The sequence below is a fragment of the Bombus pyrosoma genome, linkage group LG11 (genome assembly GCF_014825855.1).
Source record: "Bombus pyrosoma isolate SC7728 linkage group LG11, ASM1482585v1, whole genome shotgun sequence".
In the NCBI taxonomy this organism is placed as follows: Eukaryota; Metazoa; Arthropoda; class Insecta; order Hymenoptera; family Apidae; genus Bombus; species Bombus pyrosoma.
In genome coordinates this window covers 11,781,944-11,809,184 of record NC_057780.1, presented here as the reverse complement: position 1 = coordinate 11,809,184, position 27,241 = coordinate 11,781,944, and the positions used below count along the sequence as shown (strand labels likewise).

Below are 27,241 nucleotides of genomic sequence, written 5' to 3'. Positions count from 1 at the left end.
TGGACGAAATATAACCCTCCTAACCAGCTATTCTTTAACTTACGCCTACACAATATCATTTTCTTCATTCAATATTCTTTATCTTCAATTATTGGCTAATCTTAAAATGTCCAGAAGTTTGCTCACATCAAATTATCTTCTCTTTCAATGAATTACGATCATTGTTTCATTAAGCAGAAAAATTCTTACTTTGTAATCACGATTATGAAGACTTACGAATATTCGAGGATCAAAAATTTGTGGTCAACGCGATTCGACTTTCGCATACAGTGACTATCATCTCTACATTTCTGTTTAATATATTTCGTGTCATAAATTTTGCGTGATTTATTCTGTGTATTGGACTTGTATAATGTGGTTTATTACGTTTGTGGAAATTTAAAGATTCCTTTTTTTTTTAAAGACGTGGTTCGTCGATTCTTCGATGCACATCGTTGATATTCCCCTGGATCAAGCGCGTCGATATTCTCACTGGTCGGCCGTCTAGACGCGCGACGTTCTCGGAATCGGACCACCGTTGTTTTTCTCCAGCTGAATCTCGCGTCTGGACGCCTGTGTTTCGCGTTTTCAACGCGTCGCGTCGCATTGACGCGCGTTTCAACGTCCGTTCGTTCACCAGCTAAGCGATGTGTAAGCGCTAACCGTGCAATCTCCGTACCGTTACGTCGTTAAACTCGTATCGTGCATTCGCTTCATTATTACGCCTCTGGATCGTATGTTTCGTCAATCACGAGGTCAGACTATGATTCTATTATATCTGAGTTCCCATCAAACGGATATAGCATAAAATACATTTTCTCAAAACCGACGTTCGAACGTCACGCAATCCTCTATCTGCTTTTACTACAACTCTTGGAATTGTACCACTCTCTGATAGAGTCTTTCTCCGCTAACTTTTCATGGAAAGATTTTCAGTGGTCGACCTTTCAGCGATTTGAGTATCGACTGTAAAGTGTATCCTATCGGAACAGTGTTCTTCCAAAGATATCTTAAGATCGTCGAAAGTTTGCTAAGAAAGTTATTTTCTCTTTCAACTAATCTCATTGAGTTTTTTTAGCCCATTAAGAATCAACATCGTATCGACCGCAACATTTCATTTTCAAATTTTTGAGTCCTCGTTTCACTTATTTCAATCGTTATTCGTTATTATAACGATATGGTAAAACTTCACACCATCGGATCCCGGTTAAACATTACCGTTCATCAGATGAGGTAGCGCTGATCAACATCCACGTTTCAATCACGCTCCGCTGCATTCGGTAAATGCTCACCATCAACGGACCGTAGTCATATCGTGGTCGTGATTAGACCGGGACTACAAGTCGAATGCATCGCTGCGATGTATCAAAATACGTCCATAAGGTACAACTGTACTTACATGTAAGTACAGTTGATAGAAAAGATATAGTGAGACCAAGAATCGAAGCACTTAAGTGATACCGAGTGATCTAGCGGCATCTAATTGAAAGATCATATGCGACCTGGATCTTAGATCGCACGAAGATATTTGAACGCGCAACGAAGGTGATAAAAAATAGTCAAACGAGTTACTGACGTTCTCCATTGTGTTTCTATACGGCACTACAAGGCTGGCTCGTACAAAGAATCGAGGTTGCCTGGGTGTCGCGCGAGTATCGCTATCTTCACGCTGATATCATCTGACTCATTTTTTCTCTCTGTACTCGCGAACGCTCGCCGATAAGGATCATTTATTAGCCGCGTCCTTCCGGCACGATTCTCGTTTAACGAAGCCAGCCCACTCTCTTTTTTGCCACGTCTTCTTCGTGAGACATTTCTCTTCGGTCACGCGAGTAACATTAACTTTCAGCTACGTATCAAATACTCTTAGAAGTTGAATTTTTCTCGAATTAAACGCGACAATAGTTTGTTAAAAAGTCTCTGGTCATTTTATGATGGTAATAAAATTATGAGGGTGAAGGCAAGAAAAATCTTTATCTCGCAACTGGTTTGTAAAGTAAGTTTTTATCAAATGGACGGACAATGTTAGACAGGAAATGAAAAAAGCTGAGCGGAGAGCGGTGAGTTAAGAAAATTCACAGGTGAAGAAGCTCGTCACTCACCGGAACCGTAGTCTATGCTTGGCGTGGGTGGATGGTGGCTCTCAATAGCGGCCTTGCTGAACAAATAGATCGGATTCGTGTCGGTTCCGGCCGAGTAGGAACACACACGCGCGTTTGGTTCCAGGCTTTCGCCTCCACTCATCAGGAGCACCTGGTGCGCAGAGACCACGCCGCATTCTCTCTCGATCGCTTCCTTCAGCTGGGCGACACTGCGCAAAAAACAGCAGAAAAGTCATATTAAATAATTATAGTGATTATAGGCCTAGGAATTATAGTCTCATTCGGGAAACTGTAAAAAAAGAATAAATAGAGTAGCTGAATTCATAGCAAGATGAGATCCGGCAATTCTAGCACAGCAAATATTAAAAAATTTTAAATGGCAGAAATTTCTTACTTTAAAAATTCGAGAATTAAATAATTCAACGATTTCAATTAAAAAATTTTGAAATATCTAAGTTTTGAATATTTTCATTTTCCCAAGTTTGAAATGTACAATTTTTGAAATCTTAAAAGCTTGTGAAATTTCAATTTTTGAAAAATTGATGTATCAACCCTCTGGACATTTTTAAAGTTTTAAAACATTTAATTTTCCTGACAGTTTTTTAAAAAGTCAATATTCGGAAGAACCTAAAAATTCTTAATAAAAATCGTCGAACTCCGGAAATATCGAAAGCTCAGAAGTTCGATAGCATACAAATTCAAACGTTTTAACATTTAAACGATGCTTTTATACCGATATGATCAAGCGTAATTCTGATAATGCTTAAACATTTAACATCTAAAAGGCGATCTCGGTACACGATAAGTTTTATGATAAACTGAAGCATTTGTACAGCTTCAGCGTCGTCGATGCCGTGATTAAGGTCAAGATTATCTTGTACCCGTATCAGGGAGGCGAGCTACTCTTAGCAGAGTTAACAAAAGTCAGTGTAATTGGGGAAACTTGGAAGACTTCTGCGTAGCCAAACTGATATTTAGCACGAGATCACGCCTTCGGTCTAGGAAACGTTGGAAGACACTATTAGCCTCCTGTCGGCTCTTGCTCGACCTGGTTCTCGCAAGGCGTTCACACAGCGTGGTAGTAATTGCCGGATGATGCGTTTCTGTAATTCACGTGGATAGCGACTAGAGTAAGGAGCTTGATTGAAGAAGAAAAAGAAACGAGCTCTTACGGACAGTTAATCGAGCCCCTACTTTCGATCTCAAAGACTACCGCTCTCTTTGCTATCAGTTTTTATTCGAACACAAACAACGACGAACAAACGATTAATTTGCGATGCTCAAGACGAAAGGCTCGTGCGTAATCCGATTGGCCTAAAGAGGATAAAAGTGCAAGCTACGACCGTGGCAATTATGTCAAGGCAATATTCATTGAGACAACCGATAAAATATCCAGTAGATTTTCAAACATATAAAAAAAGGAACCAGGAAAGAAATTAAAGCAACTCTATCATTTTTCACGTGTGGTCATTAATTGTAAATAGCGGAGGATGAGTTCGAAAATAAAAATTTCGCGAGTCTTTCGATTTAAATTCTGTATCGTTTAAATACTACATGAGACCAGCTTTTATAATTAATATGACGCGATGCGCCTCACGTCGTCCTCGCCTTGGACAAAGAGTTCTCCTTATCCGTTATTTAACCTTGCCAAGGGTGTTAATGACGACTCGCCTGTACTCGCGACCACCGTTCCAATTCCTTTTACGCGCAATTTATGGCCACCGCGTGTTGTTCAAGACGAGTCAGTCGCTTGAGAATCTTTCAAGAATAGTCTGATAAAATGCGCGCCGTCTACCACGACAACGTGCCTTTGCCGCGACAACGATGCAATTTCAAACCAGATAAAACGGACCTTGAACCGCGCAAATAACACAAACACGCGGGCATTACAAAGGTTACGTCGAATTTCATAATCGTCGAATTATCGAATGCTACGTATTCCACAACCTGTCGCGATCCGGAAATTCTGGATTGTATAAATGCAGCAAAGATGTAAAAATCCTTGTCAAAAATAATGCACTTGTAATATTTTGTAGAAAATTTATAAAGATTCAGACTTGTCGATAACGCCTCAGTTCACCCACCGGACATGAAATTAACTATAAATAAAGTTGATTGCAACACGAAAATTGAACGATAAACGTCTGGGCGACCGCGAATGAAACTAATTAAAAAGACTCGATTATCCGTCGACGAGACACGGCTGATAAATTTGTTTGCACATTCCTGGCAATCGCGGTCGCCCTAGACGCGCGATATTTATTATGGTTCCGGGGGGACGGATTTTTGCCGAACCGTTTAACGATCCATCGTCTAAACCGGGAATAAATCGCAATTACGTCGCACCGTATTTACTCTTTGGCGCTTTAGCGGTATACTTTGTAATTACGCGCGGGCGAGAATAAAAGTTACGGAGCAAAGGCGCCACACTGAATCGACACACAACGTTAATTGCCTCGACGAATGGGGTCGCTGACCGCCGCAACCACGTTATCTTATGCACAAATATTAGAGGTACTTATTTGCGAGGCGGGCACCTTTTCGCGCGTTGACTCGTTAAAGCTATTCCTTTCTGTGTAACGCTAGAAAAGAGCTAAGCTGACAATGAGTTGGTCGTACGAAAGCATATTACATATACATACATAGAATGCTATAGGTGTTACAACTTCTATTTTAAAGCGATTCGAAGGTATTTTAATTCCAATTATTTCGAACGTGATTCGACGATTTTCGTATTTACATCCTACTTATTGTGCTTACTATCGTACTAGGTAAAATAAATAATATTTCATAAAAAAAAAGGAATTCATTCGATTCTTACGTATTTAGATGCCAGATGTATCGCTATGTTACTATCTACTTTCAGAAGTAACTGTATATTCGAAACGATTAAAATGTTTCATAACGCATCACTACACATACGGCACATATATGTATCTACACGTATATTTGTGTGTGTCGATATGTGCGTGCACTAATTGCGAAGGGAGATCTGAAAAAGTGGTTCGAGAGCTTCGGGGAACGCACAAGTTGCGGAAGTGGGCGAGAAAGGGTTGATGAGACCGCGTATAAGCGCTGACAGAGGGTCACGATTCTGCCTGACTCACGATGTACTTAATTCCACGATATGTATTTACTATTTACTCTGTTTGAAAACTAAATAATTACAAGAAAAACATACAGAAGTCTAAATGAATTCAACGACTTGCTCGATTTCTAAAAATCGATCGCTAGCGTTAAGCAATAGCTTGGAAGAGATCGGATTGAATAGTCATCTTAAGACCTGAATTCGTCGGACTTTCTTTTTACCATGGTTGGATAAAATGCGCTTAGTTTACTCATCCGAGGGTACGTGAAGCGTAACGCGGTTTAATCGGAATAATGGATGTTGTATAGGCCGTGTGTAGCATTGCAAAACTGCATGTTCCTCATCGGTGATAGGCCTGAGCGCACGCTTACCAGTTTTATTTTCCTAATTTACGTTAACCTCGTTCCGCCACCAACTTTTCCTCGATGTTCGTGCTGTTAACACTGTTTCCGTTCTAGGGAACAAACCTCGCGTTAAATCAAGTCGAAACGAAAGTTCTGCTCATTTGCTTGGTAATGTTCAGCGGGACGGATTTATGTAAAGGAAAAGCAAGCGATCGACGATTGTAACCTCCCTATTTACGCTTCATCTCTTTCCACTCTCCCGTTTCGAGCTACCTCTCTGTTTATATTGTTTTCTGGTTCGTATTTTTAACTCTTTGAAACTGGATTTTTCTTCATATATACAAAGAGGCAGATGTTTTTCATTTGGATAAAAAGATTAAGGAGTAGTAAGTGGAATGTGATTTCAAAATTTGAGGAAGTTATAAAATAATTCTTGTAACATATACACTACAGACATATAGGTTATATAACTTCCGAATCAAATGATAGTATAGAGAGTTAACTGATACTAAGATCTGGCAGATTTGTACAAAAGCAAATACAGCGACTAATTAAGCGAACAAGGATCAATTAAATACTTAGATAATATATTAGATTACATTTCATACGCATTCCGTTCGTAACAACGTTCTTGAATCAGTATCGCTGTTGATAAAATTACGAGTAACGCTACTCGAACAGTTCAGAACGGCCAATGATAGTATCCTACTTTTTTATCAAAAAAGGCGAGGTTCGACTCGAGACGCTTTACGGCCTAACCCAACTGTATAACGTTCGTCGATAATCCTTTGCATCGTTTGGCAAATGTTTACGAGACGTTCTCGGGGAAACTCGTAATAAAATACAGATACGACATTGCAACCGAACATTGCAATTCACGTTGAAACGAGCATTACATTCACCGTTCTCCCGATCGAACGGCCAATCGAATCAATGGGATTAACCCCCTTTGCACTTTGTGACTACCATATTTCAACTATCTCTAACTTCCTGTAACCCTTATTTTCCATATTAAATCAATAAAAAAAAAAAACAAATAATTTCGATATAACAAAAAAAGAAAGGAGATAATAGGTTTGTAATTTGCTCTCGATCTTGTTGCAGCCTTCGAATTTGTATATTTCAATTCTTTCTCGTGTCAAAATAAAAGACCAACTTGCTTCTCAAACAAAATATCGAATAACGGAGAAAAGCAAACTTTATTCTCGACACGGTGATTTATAACTGTCGAAAATTCATAAAAGAAGCTCTCGTAACTGCTCGCTAGAGGCTCAGAAAAGCTGGTAGCCGACACGAAGCGCAAACAACGACTGGCAAATGTTCCAAACGAAGTTTCGCAAGAGTCACAGTCGTAGCGTGGACCGCAAAAGTAGACCGAGCCTCGAGAAGCGTTTGAAGCTGATTCGTTCCAAGGGATGCACCAAGCGTTCGCATTAAAGACTTGGCCGAGTTTACCCGTGGGTCAGACTCGTGTGTGACACGAGCCAATGGTCGCCCACGTTCAACACGCCGATTTCATTACTATTTTCGTAGCCACCTGCACTTGCCCGCGCATCGCAGATCTCACGTTGCTGCTCGCTCAAGTCAGAGAAAAGCCTTTCGAGCACGGCCTCTATGTGCCCACGTTTGTCCGCGATAGACGAACGGTTTTGCAATTTGTTCACCTTCGAGGGATCCTTGACACTTCTCCATAGCGTGGCGTGGCGTGTTGTTCGCGATACTCGCGCTTGCTACGAGTTGCTAAACGACAAACGACGAGCAATCGCGTGGACGACCATCGATAAACAAAAGGCTTGTGTTGAAACCTTTTGTTGCTGACTCTTCACGTTATTTGCTTTTTTTCTTTTTATTCGACTCTTTTCTTCAGGCGTAGACATTATTTAGATAAATGTCGCAATATATTAATGAAGCAAAGATATCGATCTATAATTGACTTCGAAAAGAAGAGTAGATACGTCAAACAAATAATAATATTTGTTATAAACTGACACGGAAGTTTCGATTGATTCATTCGGATAAAATAAAAACATAATGAACCTTCTAGAATAATGAATTTAATCTATAAAAAGATGTGAGTCTATCTCCTGAGTCCATAGATCTATTATCGGAAATGCTAAACATCTTGAAATATAGTATTAACATATTGATTATTCAGCTATTCTTGTTTTATGACGTAACAACCACTTTAAATCCATTATTATTGCGTTAATATCTCGCATTTTTGTCATAAGATCTTAAAATATGATCTGCGGTGATTTAAGAAAATATTCTGACAAAGTTTAACTGGAAACGTCCTTGAACACTATATAATTTTCGTGTAGCGACTTTCGATAGGCAACTAAAGTTGAAGTGGGAATTAAACTTTGTTAAAAATACGATACAACGTTTGTGATGGAAGGAAATATATAAAAGGAAAGAGGCTTGAAGTGAAGAAGACGAAGAGGCGAAAACGGAACGCTTCAACGCGTCAATGTGTATTTATTTGATATAAGAGGTAGTCGAGGAAGCAGATCCGTTTAGAAGGCAACCGTTTATTGCAAAAACCGACTCATGTGAACCGGCCACGAAAGGATGTGGATATATAGAAGACTTTTGCGCGCGAAGAAATGAGTTTCCGCAGCATTCAAGTCAAGTCGGACTAGGCTCAATCCGATAACCATCGTCGAGAGTTTAACGAAAGAGTTTAAACTGAGAATAATATCGAACGTTCCTTTATGATACCATAAGTGATATGAATAGACACCATTCGAGAAGTGAAAGGGAAATTGAGAAACGTGAATTTGATTATTTATGGAAATAATGAAAAAAAGAACAGGGAAGGCTAAAACCTTTTTTATTCGAAAAATTCAATCAGATAAAATCTTCGAAACTCACAGATTTTTATCTCCCCCTTGAGATTCGATTGTATAAACATGAGAACGTGTTTCAGATCACGGTGATTTCCTTCCGTGAAAAATAACGACGATATCTTGACCGAGTCTCTCATTTAAATACGCGTAACGCACAGTGTAGCCGCGTTGCTTGGCCTAAATTCGACGAAACTCGAAAAATAAACTCTTTGATGATTTATGGGGGCAACTTTTAATGGTTCATTGTTTTTGTTCGGCAAGAACGACCGGCTGGCAAGAACTGCTGCTATTCTTTTATATGAAAAAGGAATCTACCGAGCAATTATTCGCTCTGCGTTCGATTAAGTGAAGAAAATACGAGTGGATGAAGCACTATGAAGTACAATAGAGAAATAAATGATGGAACGGTGGAATGTTTATCTCAATTTATCTTAAGAAATAAATATGATATTAAAAGATAATAGATGACTAAAATTTAAGAATGAAAGAGATAGTTACACACAAAACTGTAATAGCAAAATCAAGCATAGGCACAAAGAATATGTCTTTTTAATGGATCTCTTATTGTTGAATTAATTTTTAATGTGTTATTTCTTCATAATAACGTTGACATTGAAGAAATTACAATTAAAATTCCTATTTAACAAAATTACTAGTGAATCCCATAGATAAATGTCTGATGATATATTTCTAATAGCTATTTATACGTAGCAAAGAAAATATATATCTTGATTCTTGAACGATATTACCTTGATACATTACGGGCTAAAAATCTTTAAAATTGAATTTCTAGAGATCAATGACCGTATTCCTCAAATAGAACCTCTTATACTCTACCGCGTTCCAGTGTCACGCGCCACACGCATGAATAACACATACATATAAATTGATCGATAAATTAGCACGTTTATCTAAGTACTACAGAACATAGTAAATCGCATACCCAAGTCGATTAAAACTCCTCCAAATTAAATTTCTTTTGCAAATTCATCGACGAACTAGCACATATAACCATGTACGTAACCAAGTACTCTAAGTACGCGTGACGTGACTGGTAAACAAATAAGGTAGGAATCTATCGGATCCACGAAAGGCGCATGACGCAAGATCCTAACCTATTGCAAAAGTAAATAGCAACAGGGACTAAACAAAACGGAAACATTAAGGGGACAAATGAAAACTTACGTCTGCAACGCCAACTTGATGTCGAAGGTGATAGTAGTGCCGGTGTCCACATGGAATATGTAGAGCATTTTCGGGCCGGTCAAGCTTCTTCCAGTCGGACGATAAGAGGGAAACGGCCACTAGCCCGCCTGAAAAACTCCACTGGCATTCGGTGGTGCTTGGCGTCCGATAATCGCGACGCCCGACCGACAGAAGATATGTCACCTCAGGCTGACTCCTGCAGTCAGCTCGATCGGGGCCGTACCCCTCGTTTCACAGCGCTCGCGAGTACGGCCCCCTCGGGTTTATGCCGCATCGATCACCAATCCGTTCGTCATCGTCGATTCACGCAAACTCGGAGTAGGGTTCGACCAGCTCACCGTATTTCGTTCTCGATTATTTCGCGCGTATATTGTTTCTTTGTTATTATTCTCCGTCGTGATCGGTAGGTATCGGTATCGAAGTTGAGTTGCGTTGAATGGCGCGCAAACCGACGAAAATACGAGCAACACCGAAAAAGCTCGAGAAACTCGACGATATATACCTTGCTATAGGTGTATGACGCGTATGTATGTATAAATATAACGTGTGTGTATATACGTAGATTGGTTCGAAGGAAAACAGCGATGCTGTATACCTAGGTCTGACTGCTTTCGAGTACTTCTTCGCGAGATTCGTTGAAACACTTGGAATATAATAAAAGCAAGAGTAAAGAGAAATATATCACGAGATCATCGGTAACTAAGAAAAAAAGTCCCGCACAGCCTTCAGAAGGGAAGCTATTGTTACAGTCTGTTAAATGGTCCAGATGCAGCAAGTAAACGACAGGCGGACCGAATTAGGTACTATTCAGTTTGCAACCCACTATCTTTATGTACAGAACGGTCCTGAATGAATTTCGTTCCGACCGGGGTTCGGCGACGAGAACAAACGAAAACGTAGAGTTCCTTGGAAACCGGGAGCTTAATCAACACACGTAAAAGGTCGTTAAATAGTCGACCACTTTTCAACCGTAGAATAATCACATAATAATAATTCTTGATCTCATCGTTTGTCCGCCTGTCATTGATGAAAACTATGTCTCGTATAGGTTGTGTAGGTACTGTTGCTCCTCGAAGTATCGGTCGATCGCGTCCTCCGGTTTTTGTGATGTAACGGAGCACTGTTAGTACGAGTCGACGATCCCTTTAAACACAAGTTCACGACCCGTACGATAATTTCGTATACGTAGACGGAAAACAAGTTAAAAATCGGTGAAAAAGAATCACCGTTGCAGCGATGGAGGACTAATCGACGCGATTAACGAGTAGCCCCGGATCAGCTGCTCGTCAAAACAAAGCACTCGCGCGTACACGAAGGGCCAGCGATTCTTACTTTGATTTGCTGTAATGCTGTCCAAGCTCAAGACTCGGCACAATACGAGCAAACGCGTATTCTATGGTTGTACGTGGATGAAAAGACTCGAAGCGAGATCAAGCAGGACGCTAGGACCTCGTCTTATATCGTGATAGGCCCGTGTACACGCCGAGAGTGACGTACCGACCACACAAACAATGCTGCGCCACTCGCACGGGAACGTATGCGCAGAGATCGAAGCACGAAACAAAGAAACTCCACTTTCGCCACGGATTTTCTCGTTTATGCTTTTATTCCCCGTATTCTCTGTTCAGGTACTGATTACTGACACTTGTGTGCTTCACGTCGCTGTCGAATTTTCACCGCGAATGCGCCGAACGCTTGCCCGAGAACGACCAGTTTTATGAAGCTCTTGCACCGTGCCAGAGAGAGAGATGGTAGGGGGGCAACTAGCTTGGCGCAGTCCCGTTCGACATTTTGCTCTGACGCATCGCGTCGCCAGCTGTTTACTGCCGAGTCCAGGTCTGGTCGAGCACGGAGGACAGAACGTCTGATTGCTGTGTGCTCAGCTTACGCAGATATTCCACTCGCCACTCAGCTGTTTGTCCGCGATTAATGCGCCATCTTCGCTCTGCCAAGATGGCGTGATTGACGCGTGCGGTAGTTTGAACGATCTGATATTGAAACTTTAAAAATTACAAATTAAACGTTTCCTTCTAATCGTTTTGTATCTTCAATAATATTATTGAGGCGTGTGCGAGTACTTCCTGATAAATTCGATAAAGTACTCTGCGGTTTGTGTGTATCGTGCGTGAATGTTGATACCTTGTTCTTGAGTGTCCATATCGTTTGAATCGCGTCATGCGCAGCAATTCATCATCGACGAGATGGAAACCACTGTTATTCTTTTTTGGTTGATGTATACAGCACTTGAAGCAAGCTAATTTTTCAGGAGGCTGGTACGTGAGTGAGTGACAACTTTCTTTCAATATAATTTAGAAAATGAGAAAACAAACTCGGACTTCATACCACAAGATTTTACAGACATATGTATCATAAACATCAGCTAATATAGATATTAAAGTAATAGAAATTTGTTTCTCTGAACATCAACAATTTTTTAAATGATCGAATATACTTGTATCGTATTAATTCTGTGGAAACGTAAGTCATAAAAGTATATTTGTGTATATAGTGGTTTTAAAAGAAATTGTAAAAGTAATAGCGCTGTCATCGACCGAGAGCATGAATGCGCATGCGCAGAGCTATAAATGACCCACCGCCATTATCGCTTCCGTGTGGAGACTCTTTATGCTAAATCGACTGTGAAAGGGGAAAACGATGCAAATTTCGTACTGGCAGAGCGTGGGGTTACAACTGCACGTGCCGTATTTGTTTATATGCCATAACATTATCGCAGCCAGGGAACTGTTAGAAATTCAGGCTAAAGTTTCATTGCTTTGTAAACGCTTCATGAATACGTGCCTTAATTTTCGAAAAAAGTAATAAACTCTCACAGAAATAACACAGTTGACCAAATATAACTATTGCCATTTGTAAAGCTATAAAAATTATTGCGCAGTTTACAGATAGCTGCGCATTTCCGCTTAATGCGTTGGTAGTTTATGAAATGAATATTGAATATGCTCTAGGCAATAGTGTTATTATATATGCATGATTTACAATGTCACGGAATAATATAATAAATAATCATGTAATTGCGTCACCGAGTGGAAACTCAAACTCGGGTCGATTCTCCGCGAAAAACTGGTATAATAATATTTACTTCGACGGAGAATCGTTCACCTTTCGCTCGAGGCCATGAGAGCCATAAATGCGAATCGTTCCCGCCTATATTGTAAGCATTGTCTCACGCGTAATTCCAAATCGATACACGACGAAATCGCAACACAGTTAGGATAGCAACATGCTACGCGGCTTCTCGGTGAATTTTAATTCAGTCGCGGTTCGTCCGACAACGGCACGGTGTCAACGAATGGCCAGGAACTTAACTACGTCGTGACTTCTGCATTACCTCACTCGAGACCGATGTAGTAGAAACAATCTTGGTATGTATGCGGCTATATAGGTGCGTCGGCACGTGGCATACGATAAAGTCATAGACACACGCTGTGCGTTCAGTATCGCGAATTAAAGGACTTGTGAAGGAGAGAAGGAAACAGATACGATGACAAAAATGTAGCTTCGAGGGGGACGAAATATCGTTGTGCACACGATGTCGTTTATCGTCGTGATAAATGAGTTTTAGCTTAGCCTTTACACAATACTATCGCGCATAAACACGTGCTGTAGTATTGTCTTACGCGTTTTCTATGTGTTTTGCGCAAGGGAGGAAATTTCATTTTCACGCGCGTGTATTCTTATTGAATACAATCGCTATTCTATGGCAACCGGTGATAATGATTTCCTCGATTAGTCATATGCCGCGCATTTCGCGCAACGCGTGCCCTGATGCAATAAAAGATCTATTGCATTTACTAGAAATACGTCGGTCTCTTTTATTTATTCGGCTAATCTACGAATGTTGTTATTTCAATAAATGTCATCATATTTACGATACATTGATAAAAAAAACTCGTAGATTAGAAGATATGTGAAAATGATTAATATACACATAATTAATACCCTTTCATGTGCACATGCGGAATGATATCATCTCCCCCTTTGAAAGAAACCAATTGCTTTACGTAGATCGAAGTTTACTTGAAAGCAACAGAAATATGATAAGTACTTTCACTTGTCAAAATATTGATAAAGGAACTATCGATATCTAGAGAGATTAGATGAAGAAATTGCTACTCCCCAGGGACGTACCGTTTTAACCAATTCATAACCGGTAGTTCTACACGGTTAGGGATCATTAACGATCATTTTCCCCTCGTGAAAACGCGAACCTTGACGTTGTCTCGTGGTAAGTAGCCAGTCGATGCCTGATTTCTCGATTTTGCCATTGCGAAATGTTGCGCGAGTATAATGTAATCGCTGTTCGTTGGAAAGTCGAAGGCGAAACGCAATAGAACGCGCACGACTCCCTTCTCCAACTCCTTTTCTTTTCTTTTCTTTTTTTGTCACATTTCGCTTAACTTGGACGGCGTCGATCAATTATCTTTCCAACGTCGCATTAGTATACAGCTGCTTGCGTAAATCAAGTTTTTGTTCCACTCGTTTCCATATGTAAATCAGCTGAAATGTAACAAACCGTCAATAATCATACAAATGCTTCATGGCAATGGTTGTAATTTGGTAGGTGCGTTGATAACACGTTACAGAGAAGGTGAAACGTAAACGTTACTCCAATGATAACAAGTTATAACTTCTTCCGTTCAAAAACGGAAAAAGAAGCTGCTGGCAAACACCGGCAAGAATAAATTTCTCAATTGTACAGGTTTACAGATCTACTTTCCCCAATACATGCTCCGGCTTTTCAGTGAGTACGTTCTTAGTTTTCAATTACTGGTACTGCAAATGCAAGGTTCTAGCTTGCTTCAAATTATATATGATACGAGGAAGCAAAGTTAGGTATGTAATCTCAGTTTTTTAAAAAATTATGGGAGCTTTGGCTACTTTCTCAACACTTTTGTAATTCTGTCTTGCTACGTTTTTTGGGATTATTTTCTATACAATTATGTCTTACTATTTCTTAAAAGTTTCTCAAATTTGAGGGAAATACGAAAGAATCGTTGTTAATATGCAAGATTTCTCGCTTCAATCGTATGCTGACGTTCCTCTTTAAGTATTCAAAGTTTTAAAAGTTAAAAGAGTAAAAGTTAATATTTATAATTTTAATTATGACTCGCGCAGAATTTCCGAAATTTAATAAAAATCCCATAATATTTTTCTCTTCGTTTCGAAAAATATCAAATAACATTAAAAAAAATCTCTATTCCATCGCAAAAAGTAAACAAACGAACGGAACCTCGCATGGACGAATAAACATCCGGTCCAGTAATCTGATCAACCTATATTCCATTCCCTAGAAACCTAGAAGAGAGATGTAGTATTTCATGCGCATGATCGTGCAACAGTTTCCCGTCATAACGAATAATAATGCAATTACTGAAAGACGAGGAGTAGAAGGAGGGTGGGCTGGAGAGAGGGGATGAAAAGTAGGAAAGAAACTATTTTATAAACACGAAAAAGAGGCTTAGCCGTAACATGTGAATCACTCAAAGGCATCGAACGAACGAGCGGATCGACGGGAGAAAGGATCGAGAGTATTACTTGTGATGACCGATGGAACGAAGGAGAAGTAGAAGTAGAAGTAGAAGGGGAAAGATAATATTCTACATCAGCTAAAGAGAAGAGGAACGAGGCGCGCGACGAACTCGCAGATCTTTATACGTGTGCGCGACACACGCGCGGTTTTCACGACTCTCTCGTACGAAGGTCTCTCGTTAGACTCCGTAGCACGCGAATCGCTGGAGAGCCATGCGGGAGGTGCGTGGCCAGAGCGAGGTCAGCTCACGCACGTGCACGTCGTGCGTACTTCGTATTATATGTTACATGCTACGGACGTCCCGTTCCACTAGCAAAGGCGTAACCGGCGAAGAGGGCGCAGCCCCAACCTCGTTATTAGGCTGTTGCATAATGAATATCGAATTTTTTTTATCGTTCACATCTTTGTTCAACCCTTGGCAGCAGTCAACGGACTAGGAAACGTTGCACTGTCTCGGAGTATTTTTTTAACAAAAGCCGCACTAATCAATGGAAATGATAAGATATAGTACAAGCGGTGCAGTTTTTAAAAATATCGGTTTTAAATTATATTTTTTCTTTCTTAATTTACGATGGTATTTATGATTGTCCACATTATGCGATAGATGAACGTGTGAAAGTAATATTCGTTCTCTTCACTATACAACCATTTGAGTAATAGAGTTGAGAAAATAGAAAGTTGATCAATTCGTCTTTCGGGAGATTCGTAGGTGTAATATTTTATATGTATGATGTCCGAGGCAACGTGTCGAGGACGAAAACATTGTAGAAAAGATACGACCAGGAAGTCTATAGTCCGACATAAAATGAAGTCAGCGAATCAATTGAATTGCTGAATCAGGATCCTCGTTCGAATCATTAGTTCGTTACGAGATTGGTCTCGTCAATCGAATCGCCCTAATCGAAATTTTCTCTCTTGACCTAAAATTCGAATATGATTTCTGTTTTTACGATCTTTACGTTCTACGCGTTACTTTTTATTATGTTCATTAGCCTTCGCAACCTAGAATCATAGAAAAGTTGAGATCACGCGAACGTTATTAAAGTTACCCAATATTTCTGGTAGTTATAACAAATTGAATAGAATCGTACGCGAATTTTTGCTCTCGTTAGACCAATTGATTTGCACATTATCAATAGAGAAGGATTATGTGAATATGTTAGTTCGTCAGGTTTGACAAATGTCTGTAATGAAAGACCAGCATGCGGTAGGTTCATGTTATCGCTCGTAGATGATTATATAAGTTCAGATTACGCGAACAAGAAATTAATATTCGCAGTCGTGAGACATATACTTTGCTAAAGAGGAGCTACGATCGAAGAATACGGTAGACGAATCAAAAATATTTAATTCAGCGTTTATCTTTGAATGCCTGATGCAACGTGACAAATGTATCGTTTTGAAATTTAAATATAAATTTTTACCAACTTCGTTGATATTCTCGAGAAAGTAGACTTTGTTAAGGTAAATGATACGAATTAGCATTTCAAGGATCTGAGAAACGTTTCCCGGATATTCATGCTGGTTTCTACGCCGCTGAGTGACGGTAAGAATCGACGTTCTATTCCTCTGCTCTGAGTTATCGGCTGTTTCTTTTATCGTTTTTCGCTTCAGTGTCGACGACACGCGGACATTTCCACGGTAGCAAACATAACGAGGAAAGCGAAGATAAGAGATAAGAAGCGTGTCAAAACCGATACTGTCACGAAAAAAGAAGAAACCAACTGGTAACTAGTTATACATAAGCTCGTGCATTTGCAACGAGTAACTTCTTTTCTATCGATCGATGTAGCGAACAGCAGAAAAGAATCCAATAGTAAACGAAAAAAATTAAATACATATATAAAATTAAATATATATATGTATATAATAAAAAGAAAGGTATACTTATACCAATACAAGAAGGTAAAAAAGATATATTCGTTAAGAAAACGAAGCATAAGATAGATCGTAATTCTGATAAGAATGAAAATATTTACTTTCTCGAATATCCCGCCACTGTAACCGATAAAATGAAACGACGATTAAGACGCCGATAACGAACGTGCCGTATTCATACTCTCGTATAATAATGCGCAATAGACTTTATCTAACCCCGTCATGATCTACAGAGAACAACGACATACATATAGCATTCTATATTTGGGCATTCAAAATATTTTAGGCGATTCGCGCGCATGTGCATGCGACAGCGCGTCGTTGGTGCTTCGAGGAACACGGAACCGCAGAACTTTCGTAACAAGAAAGAACATTACGAAGGAAAGCTTATCGATGGTGGGCAATCGGTCGATACGTCACAGTCGTGTCAATGACGAATTAACCACCTGTCCGTTGAACGCGGGATTATTCATCGTTTAAAATTAGTACTTTTTTCCTCGATCGGCCGTGATTGTCTTATCGAGTGTGTAATTCAACGTGAATCGGAAATCGAGATAAAGTATGGATGGTCAGCGTCATTACACACGTGCTCCTATCTGAGTGCACAGACAAATCGACGCAATCCATGCATCGCTGATCTGTCATGTTTTCAATCGGAGTAATATTTGTTATTTCCGTGTACGAGACCAAGAGATCGAAACACAAAAATATTTCGAATGCATTTTCGAAGGTTAATCGTTTCTTCATTATCTACAAAGCTCCTGGATTGCCGAAACCTGTGTGATCGTCACAATGAAACAATGAAGTTCCGCCAGTATCAAATTCGGTCACGTTTTGTCTAACACTTGCATGCTCGTCAGCTAGAATGACATCGATAGCGGACATCATGGTGTGAGGTCAGGCGAAACACGTGACTAGACTGACGTGATGCACGCAAAAGGTTGCAGGAGAGATCGCTCATTACTGTTATCTTTTTATCTCGGCGAGATGCTAGGCACGATAAACGAGGCAAAAATTTCATACGGAAGCGGCTCGTTTGCGTTCTCTCGGTATCTCGCGATCGTAATCTTTCAGTTTTTGAAGTAAATCGAGCAGAGAATGTATTCTGACAGAGTATCGAGAAAAGAAAAAGAACAATAACCACGTATATCTCGAGAGAACCATAAATCGACTCGGGGAACGTTAGGCTGTTTGAACTTTACCGAAACGTGTTTCTGTAGTCCCGACACACGTTCGAGTACCTATCTAACGTGCAACGTGTTCGAAGTATTCAAAGGTCTTTCCAATGTGTGCCGCGTTTTAATTGCGACTTAATTATTCACGAGTCTAGCGTTACTTTGTAGCCGGAAAGCGATCATAAGTGCAAGGCTAGGGAGAGAGGGGTTATGTGATTACAAGCGAGGCAGGGAACCGTGAAACATGTTTCTTATTCGCGGTTTCGATGCCGCGTTGTAATTAATGCTCTATCGAGTTTTGTCATTGAACGTATAGTATAAGAAAATATTAGTCTGTTGGTACGTTATGATACAAGTTTATTGAATCACTGCTTTCTCGCAAATGGACAATGACAGTGGGCCCTTGAGTTGCTTTTTTTCATTTTTTTTTTTCTCCTTTTGAATCGCGTATGTGGTAAGGTACCAAAATTCCTTTCACGCCCGTGGCTCGTTTTCATATTTTCAATGTATCCATTGACAGAATGGTAATCATGATGACAATAATAGTAATAATAATTAATGACAATAATTAATAATAGCGATAATAATAATAATGATAGTAATAATAATAATATACAATAATAACGAGATATGCTAACTGTCGATATATCAAGAGATAACAAGTAAAATATACATATGGTCGTTTCTTCGTAGATTTCTTCTCGATATAGCAATCAAATGACGAAAACAATTTTCATATTTTCCCGCGTTTCGTCTCGAACGATGTACATCTAATTCTTAAGAAATTTTGCCTTTGATTTGCGATATGGCTGCTATGATGCAAATGATTAATGATTAACGCGCATAGGTTAGGTTCGTCTCCTACAAATATCCATCTCTTTCTCTGACAAATTTTCTCGATCATTTTCCGCTTTCGCTCTCTTTTTCTTTTACATATTCCCTTTCATACTCGTACATACACTCTCTCATTCTCTCTCTCTCTCACTCTCTCGCTCCCAGATTCGTTTATCAAATTTTAGAGCTGCTCTCTGCGGTACTAATTAATCGAGTCATATATATGTATATAGTCGCAATATATATATATATATATACAATACATGTTTCGTGACAGCGAACAGGCCATCGCAACACAATAGTTTAAATTACTTATACGAACGATCTTCGTAACAAAAAACATCTTCGATCTGTTCATAATTCATAAAAATTGTATTATTTCGTTTCTAAGATGCCCGTCGACCTAGTTTCCTTTCATCGTTTCGACTTATCACCTCGTTTCGAATCGATGTCTCAGATTTTTGATCCATGATTCATTATTTAAACTAACATAATTTTCAAAAAGATTTTCTCCATCGATTTGGTCGAGAGCAGAAACAAGATGTGACGGGCATCGTGTACCTTTCGATTCGCACAAAATTCATCACGCGCATGAGCGTTTTTTCTATTTTCATCCTAACATTTCCCGTCGATTTAAGTATTCGAGATGGTACGTAAAAGTGCTAACGTGTAGGTACAAAGAGGAAAATATATATGTATATTAATTAGCGTAGGATGAAAATAGCGAGTCTTTTCTTTTTTGGAAAAATAGCTTCGAAACGGTTTGTTAGTCGCCCGTCTAGCTTCGAACGTACAACGCGTCGAAGGGGCGCGAGCCAAGAGGATTTTAGACGATTAACTGTGACGATCGCAATCTATAATGCTCTTCTCTTTTATTTACAAATTCATCTAGATATACAAGCTATGCCTGAGGCTAGAAAAAATGCGATCACTCGAGCGCAGGGAGATTGATTCTCGATCGCGACATGAACTCGAGATTTTTAACTCGATCTCCGTGCCACCGCGTGAAGAAAGTCGACGTACGTTTACATCGCACAAAGACAATTTTTTCGTCGTATCATTTATTCATTTATTTTGTTCTATTAAAGAGGATTTCAGAGGGAAACGGCTCAAAAATGTATACAAGTAATTTTCCTTGTAAAAACTCCGTTAATCTATCGAACGTTGCGAATCACCAAAACGACGTCACGTTCGTTTTATCGATGAATTTATGCATATATCAATTGCATTATATTCATTGCAAAATTGTGCACGCTCTTAAATATTCATCGGAGAAATACAGATGATGAAATACAGGTTGACTTTTGAACCGTACGCACCTAGGAAAAAATTGATTATCGAAACGTTTCTCGATCATAAATAACTTCTATCTGATTCTCAACCGACTGGTGATAACAAGAGTAACGTTTATTTATCTTTATAAATAGATTTTTTTATCCATCTAACACATCACATTATCGAATTACTTCTTTTTCCTCTTTTTTTTTTTTGTCTAAACACAATTATACCGTATCCAGAGATAAACAACATATCATCGTGACTTCTATTGCCATGGTTCGAAGTCCATATTTTTATTCCTTTCCTTGTACAATTTTCGATCGATAAAAGAGATTCCGACTGCATATCAACGATCACGTATAGACAACACGTGACTCGATTCTAACGCGTATATAAAAATCGGACAAAAGTGTTTTATATACAATTTCCACGTGAAAGGCAAGACTACACGTAAAGACTCCGCAAAACGAAGTGATCTCTCGTAGGAGTTTGCACGATTACAATTATATCGATATCCACATAACACCCATATAATTACATGGACACATCGATAACACATGAATACATCGTAACGTTAACCGTACAACAACGTACAACTCCGTTCGTCTATCAAATTCGTAGAAATTGTAACAATTGTATAGAAATTCTAACTCCTTCATTGCTTTTTAGTCCTCTCGCGCTCTTTTCCCTACCACCGCGAATCTACATTGTGAAACTTCCAAAATGTCCCCACGATCGATTGGCATAACGTTTCGAAAAATATGTTCGATCGTCCGCGGGTTTCTCTTTTTCGAGAATCTCTACAGGACAAAATTGTTTCACGCTACTCTAGCTGCTCTATAGCTTCTTTGTATAAAAGTCGTTCCGGTGTCCGCGCTCGAGTCGATCGTTGAGAAAGAACAGGAAAAGTGTAGAGAGATTCGTGTGTGCGCATCGTGTTTAGAGCGTGGTCGGTCGCACCATCGGGACACGACCAGCTCGTACAAATATTAATATTATTATTATTAAAATATTCGGTGTAAAAATATGTATGATACAGGCGCCAGGGTACCTCGGCGACTTTGGTACCCTGTCTAAGAAACAACGAGCGGCTCTTCTCTCTTTCATCATCCGTGGATAATCCTAGTTTCCCATGAATCCTCGCCGGAAATCCTTCCGCAAAATTGAATCGAGTCGAGAGTGATTCTGACACTACCTCAAATGCTATAGTTTCGACAGCGATTCGTCAATTTATCTCTTCAGTCTCCTCGCAAGAACGCGTTGAGATATTTGAAAAAATTCTCATCTTGCAAGTTCCTTCTTCTTGTTATTGTTCCACGCGAATCCTCGAGGTCCAACGTTCCCTTTGTCCGACCTTACCACCGTGGGACCGAGTTGGATCGCTCGAAAGCCGTTTTCAGCGGTTTTTTTCGTGATTTTGTCTCGAGAGCACTGGATTGCGCCCTCTTCTTTATCGTTTTAATCCTGGTAATCGGTGACGACTCGGGGCGTCGTGACACGCCCGGGTCTCAGGTCACGTCCACCACGAGCCCGTGAACCCAATCATCGGCTGGCTGCTACGTCAGCAGCTTGAAGAACATCAGGGCTAAGGATATGTTGATAAACAGCACCAGCATCACCAGCTGTTGCCGGGAGAACCAGTCCTGCAAATTTTCGTTCGAATAAAAAACCAGCTTCGTTTACGGATCTCTGAATTATTTATTAGCAATTTGTTCTTTTACGGAACTATCGCTAATAAGATTCCTAATATAAATTAAGAAATGGAATTAATGAAGCTTTATATGTTCATTCGACAGAGATAATAGGAACCACTAGTAAGTAAAAATTGATGTCAAACAAGTTACAGGACATGCAGCACAATTCTAGTCTTTCGCAAGAAAATCTTCAGAAAAGAATTGATAGCAAATTCGTAATACACAGTAACGTTGCGTTCGAATGTAAATGATGCAAAAAGTGAATTCGAAATTTATGACTGCAACGAAACATGCAAATATATGTAAGGAAGAGTAGTTTCGTTTCGTAAGCTGTTAGAATATATTATAAGCTGCGTGACGCTTGTGATTAACAGATACAAACATTTTATGAGCGAAAAGAGACTAATTTATCAAAGCAGATTGCTTTCATTATAACCGATCAAAGTATATTCGTTTCAGTTTATTTGGTAAAAAATAGATCTTGTCGAGAAATGAATTTATCGTAAAAAGATTAATATATAAGATTAAAAGGTGATTGATTGATCGTTCGTCGCACGTATGAAACTTCGTGAGACAATTACAATTCAAAGGATGTTCTAGAGAAAACGGATATTCAAAATGATTTGATTAAACATTCATATTTGCGCATCAATACTCGTGCGACCTACTCTTGGAAATACCCGATAAGAAGCGAACGTTTTTGCGTCGTCAATTCGAGCGTGAGGTTGTCTCCCCTCTTTAATTTTTTCCAAGGTCGTGTCGCCCGTTGTATTACGAGTACATAATTTTACATTCTACGCGGTTCTATGCATCGTCTACACAATCTTGTAATCGCGAGTTATCGAGACTGTCATTTACTTCGTCGCATTTAAATATTTTAATAAGTTCGGTCTTGCTGAAGAAGACGAGAAATGTTACTTATCATGTTCGCCACCTGCGATCTTCATTTTTATCTACAACAAAAGTTTGGTTGCTGATCCGATCGATTCATTCATGAAATTTTAAAGCACCGTGAAGGTGTAGATAAATTTGGCACACACGGAGAAGACAGCACGACAATGGTTTAATTAAAGCTTTGACGTTCATATTAAACTTATTATAATGCTAACCACTTAAGACGATATTATCAAACGATACTCCGACGTAATTCGTTTACATATGTAATTGGTTTCCCATGTAATTATATATTACAATGCAAAACTACGCGTGAGATTAGTATTGAATTGTATTTTCATGCCTCGCATGGAGAAAAAAGTGTTGCAGTTTTATATGTTTACTAGAAACTTGAATTTTTAATTTAAAATTTATAGCCTTCATTTGAATTTGAAATTGAAAATTAAAAATTGAAAATTAAAATTACGTTTTAAAAATAACAAAATTGAAAATTACAAATAAGAATTAAAAATTCAAATTTGCATTTGAATTTGGTAACAATTGAATCGTCGGAAAGAACAATAGGGATACTCACTTTAACCTGAGGACTGACCAAGTATAGTAAGGGATTGGCCCTGAGTCTTTCACTCTCGTCGATCTGCCTGCGGATCTCCTCTCTCCTCATGCTGCTCAGGACACTGACTTCCTCCCTGGATAGCGGTGCCGTCGCTGTCAACTGAATAGGTTGAGCCACATCCGGCAGTGATTTCTTTCGTTGAAGGGATACTGCCGCCGCCGCCGCGGGCATCGCCTGCACGAAAAAAGGAAACGAGAAACAAAGAGAGAGAGGTGGCTCTTGAACACGATCGATCATGTAAAGATGTAAACTTTCATTTCTATGGATGTACGTATAGCGTGAACGTACATCACACCGATAAAAGGGCTTTTAAATAAACTGCCATAAAGATTTGTCTGATCAGAAATTCGGCAATTGAAATCTCTGTGAAAATTCAACTATTGTTCACGATCAGGTTTGTCGATACTTCGCGAGAATTACATGGGAAATTATATTTTTGTTGTTAAAGATATCATAAATCTGTGATCGACAATCGCAAATCATCGCAATTAATGATACTCGAAGTTCTTATCTACTGTTGAAGAACAACGAAGGAATAATTTATTCTCGCGTCTGAACTGATAATGATGGTTAAGGTTAAGGTTCGTTGGTTATAACGGTTGTAAGGTCGTAGCGACCCGTTTCAGGAATGGCTTCAATTTGTTTGGCGCGTCGTCGAGCATCGGGGACGTTTACGTGTTCATTAGTTACACATTTTGAAGAAGCAGAGGATACAGGACGGCAAAGGGAGAAAGACAAAGAATTCTTGGACCAGTTCCAAAACGTGCAATGTCGCTCGTAATCGTACGTAATAACGGTGTAAAGGCCAGGAATTCTAATCCCAGTGAACGTGATGCGTTGACCTTCGGCACCGAATTTTATCTCATTTACATAAGAAAAAAAAAGACTGATAACAAAATAGTCTATTTAGTCAAAATTATCTATTTAACTATGATATTTTTTTATCAATATGTTACATAAACACTTGCCTTAAGTAATTATTACCTTGATATTCATATCAATTTGACACAACCCACCATAAAGAAGTGAAGAAACTGAGTTGCTATCTAAATTAAAAATTCAAATCCCTTTTTTTCTCAAGTTGAATTTGGAATTTAAATTAATAACCAAACGTTATTTTATAACGGTCATAATGTTACGATAATCGCACTCTTGTATCTAGTGAGTCCAAGTTTTCCGCGTTTTAGCAAGCGTAAAATTAGACCGGCGCCCCTGCTTCCTTCGGCGATAATTTTCTTCGATATCATTAATTAGCCTCGATCAGAATAATTCGTCTTATTTCGTTGTCGTATCTGTCGCTATGGTTCATCGAAATCTTGTTCCGGGGGTTTGAAACTGTTTCTCGAGCGTACTATAAATTGCAACGATAGTGTCGCGTGATATCTGAGAAGAAAAGCCCGGCTTTCATTCTCGATGCACTCTCGGTCGCGACTCGTCTTTGCTATCTTTCATCCCCCAGTCCCACTATTCGCGATATCAAGCCCGGCTTATCGAACGATTTGCACCGTAACAATCTCTATGGACAATCATTTCTTATCTATTAACACGATTCGTGCTGAATTTAAAGTGTTTGATATCTTTGAAACACGGAAGACCGTATTAATCGTAAATTCTGCATCGAATTCAAATTTAAATGCAAATCGTTGTAATTAAGATTATCAATGTGTAAAGCTATTTATTCATAAGTAATTTTTCTAATATCGTACTACCTTGAAAGAATATTATTCTTTTTTATGTATCGATAGCTTTACGTGTTAACGATTTTCATTGAAAAAGATGATATTCTTTTTATTGTTGTTACGATGATTTTTGTTAATGTTTTAATTTTAATGTCACTTGGCTGCAATTAGTAAATAACTGAAGAACCAAAGATGTAAGCTTTCTAAGGATAGATAATTGAGCGAAATTTTGTAAACAACCAAAAATATATGTAACGTTATGACGATCGATAGAATTAGTTTTTAAATTGTTTATCATGTTTTTCGCTTTTGGTCTTCAATCGTAATTACAACGATTTGAATTGAAGCTTGTCGTCGATGAATCCAATTGAAATAGGTCAAGTTCAACTTCGATTTTGTCCTCCTAAGATAACACTAGCTTATGAGAGGGGTTCATCGTCACTGAAGACAGACTGACAGAATTTGGGACGTTTTTTTTTGCCTCTGTTCATACCTCCACTGGAGGCGCGACGATCCATGACTCGGAGGCTCTCCTGGCCATCAGAGCTGGGCTGCATAATAGCGCCTCTTCCTCCTCGTCGGGCTCCGACCACAACATCTTTGCCTCGAACTTCCTTTCTTTCCAAAGTCTCTAAAGTTCACGGTCGAGAGCAAACAGCTCGAACTCGTCCGAAGCACCGGTCAATACCGTTGTTCTACCTTCCACCGGATCTGAACATTTCGATCCAGTTTCTCACAGCAAAGGATCTCGAACAAGCTTCTTTTACAGCGATCTCCCCTGACCTCGTGGCGCTTTTCTCTTACCAGATGTTCTTGATAAGGGTTTCTTTTAGTTCACAACGATGAAAATGGAAAATTCTCGGACCTGCAGCCTCCTGGTGAGGAAGCCAGGCCGCAGACTGAACGGCCCTGGCTTGTTCGACCGAAATAGAGAGACGCCCCACTATTTTCACGTCGAAATAGCATCGACGAACAGCACGTCGCGACGCTCACGGCTGTGAATCGACAACGGATGCCAGAGCCTTGTCGATCCGCTGCTCGTTGATTTATGACAGCCTGTCGTCGAACGGTCCTCTCCGTTAACTTTATTTTGGAGTCACACTCGGAATCGTCGCTTTTTCGCATCGTGCATCGTATCGAGCGATAGTTATTGATCGGTATTTTTAGTCGAGCTCCGTTCTGGGCCGGATGTTGATCTATCCAACGACGAAGCCAGAGGGCCGCTTCTTCGCTCCTGACCACGCAAGGAACTGTTTGCTTTTGTTTCAACATTGAACTTGGATTCTTACAATTTATAGAATCTGTCATTTATTTTCGTCGAATCGATTTTTATTTGCTCTGAAAAAACTTGTGGGTGGAATTGTGGAGGTTACGTTCACCTAGATATACTTATTACTCTGGCAGAAAAATAATCGTAGTTTCGTTTTGTTATTCCTGATAGTACATCCACGTTTAATTTCGTTCTTTTCAGACCCTGAACGATTGCGTATTCATTTTTTGTAGAAAACGAGGAAACGCTAATAGGAAAGTTTTTCAATTTAGATTTTAAATAGAGAGAAACTGATATTAATTTGGAAGACGTCATTTGTGAAGCTTTCGCGAGTCAACTAACCACTAAATTTTTTGAAATTTTGGAGGAAATATAGCCTTGAGCAATAAATATGGCGTTTAAAAAATATATCATTGGTCAGGTCAGGAATAAACGCTTATCATGGAACAGGAAAAACGAGAAAGAGGAGGAGGTGTAACGCAGAGACGAAGAAAATTGTGTAGGGTTGTTCACGGGCGAAACACGACCGGAAATATTGTTACGCAAATAAAGTCGAACTCGCAATTCGCTGTCTGATTCATGTAGCTGGCATGCGAATAAATTCGTCGAAGGCGAAATTTTCAAGAATTCTACGTCCCATCTTCTCACGCCAAGATGGGGCTCGGCCCACTTTATTTGCTTTCTTGTTTCCTTATTGCGTCTCGTTGTAGTCGTTTATATCATTTTATGAAACATCCAAAGATCTATATTTTTTATTTGTCAGGCAAACAGAATAACTGCAATGCTGTTTAGTACACATTATTT

The 27,241-nt window shown here is 39.3% G+C and overlaps 3 protein-coding genes across 5 annotated transcripts in view; 1 reads left to right on the top strand and 2 right to left on the bottom strand.

Moving 5' to 3' along the window:
• Positions 1–11,369, bottom strand: part of LOC122572503 (RB1-inducible coiled-coil protein 1) — a 54,109-nt gene extending 42,740 nt beyond the window's left edge. Inside the window, exons 1-2 of one of the 2 annotated variants that reach the window (XM_043737500.1) lie at positions 9,548–11,369; positions 2,082–2,290 (exon numbers count right to left, since the gene is read on the bottom strand). In XM_043737500.1, the coding sequence (XP_043593435.1) occupies positions 2,082–2,290; positions 9,548–9,615 (277 nt within the window). In that variant the 5' untranslated portion in view covers positions 9,616–11,369. The remainder of the gene's footprint in view (positions 1–2,081; positions 2,291–9,547) is intronic. The other variant, XM_043737501.1, reaches the window with a different exon arrangement.
• Positions 11,370–11,513: 144 nt separating this feature from the next.
• LOC122572506 overlaps positions 11,514–27,241 on the top strand; it is a 159,387-nt gene continuing 143,659 nt past the window's right edge. The window contains exon 1 of one of the 2 annotated variants that reach the window (XM_043737509.1): positions 11,514–11,849. The gene's annotated coding sequence lies outside the window, so the exon portion shown is untranslated. The remainder of the gene's footprint in view (positions 11,850–27,241) is intronic. The other variant, XM_043737506.1, reaches the window with a different exon arrangement.
• Positions 18,513–26,453, bottom strand: LOC122572508. The gene is made up of 3 exons (XM_043737513.1): positions 25,661–26,453; positions 23,447–23,662; positions 18,513–21,927 (listed from the first exon to the last, which is right to left on the bottom strand). Exons 1-3 carry the CDS (start codon positions 25,763–25,765, stop codon positions 21,841–21,843), a joined length of 408 nt encoding a protein of 135 aa, XP_043593448.1. The 5' UTR covers positions 25,766–26,453; the 3' UTR covers positions 18,513–21,840.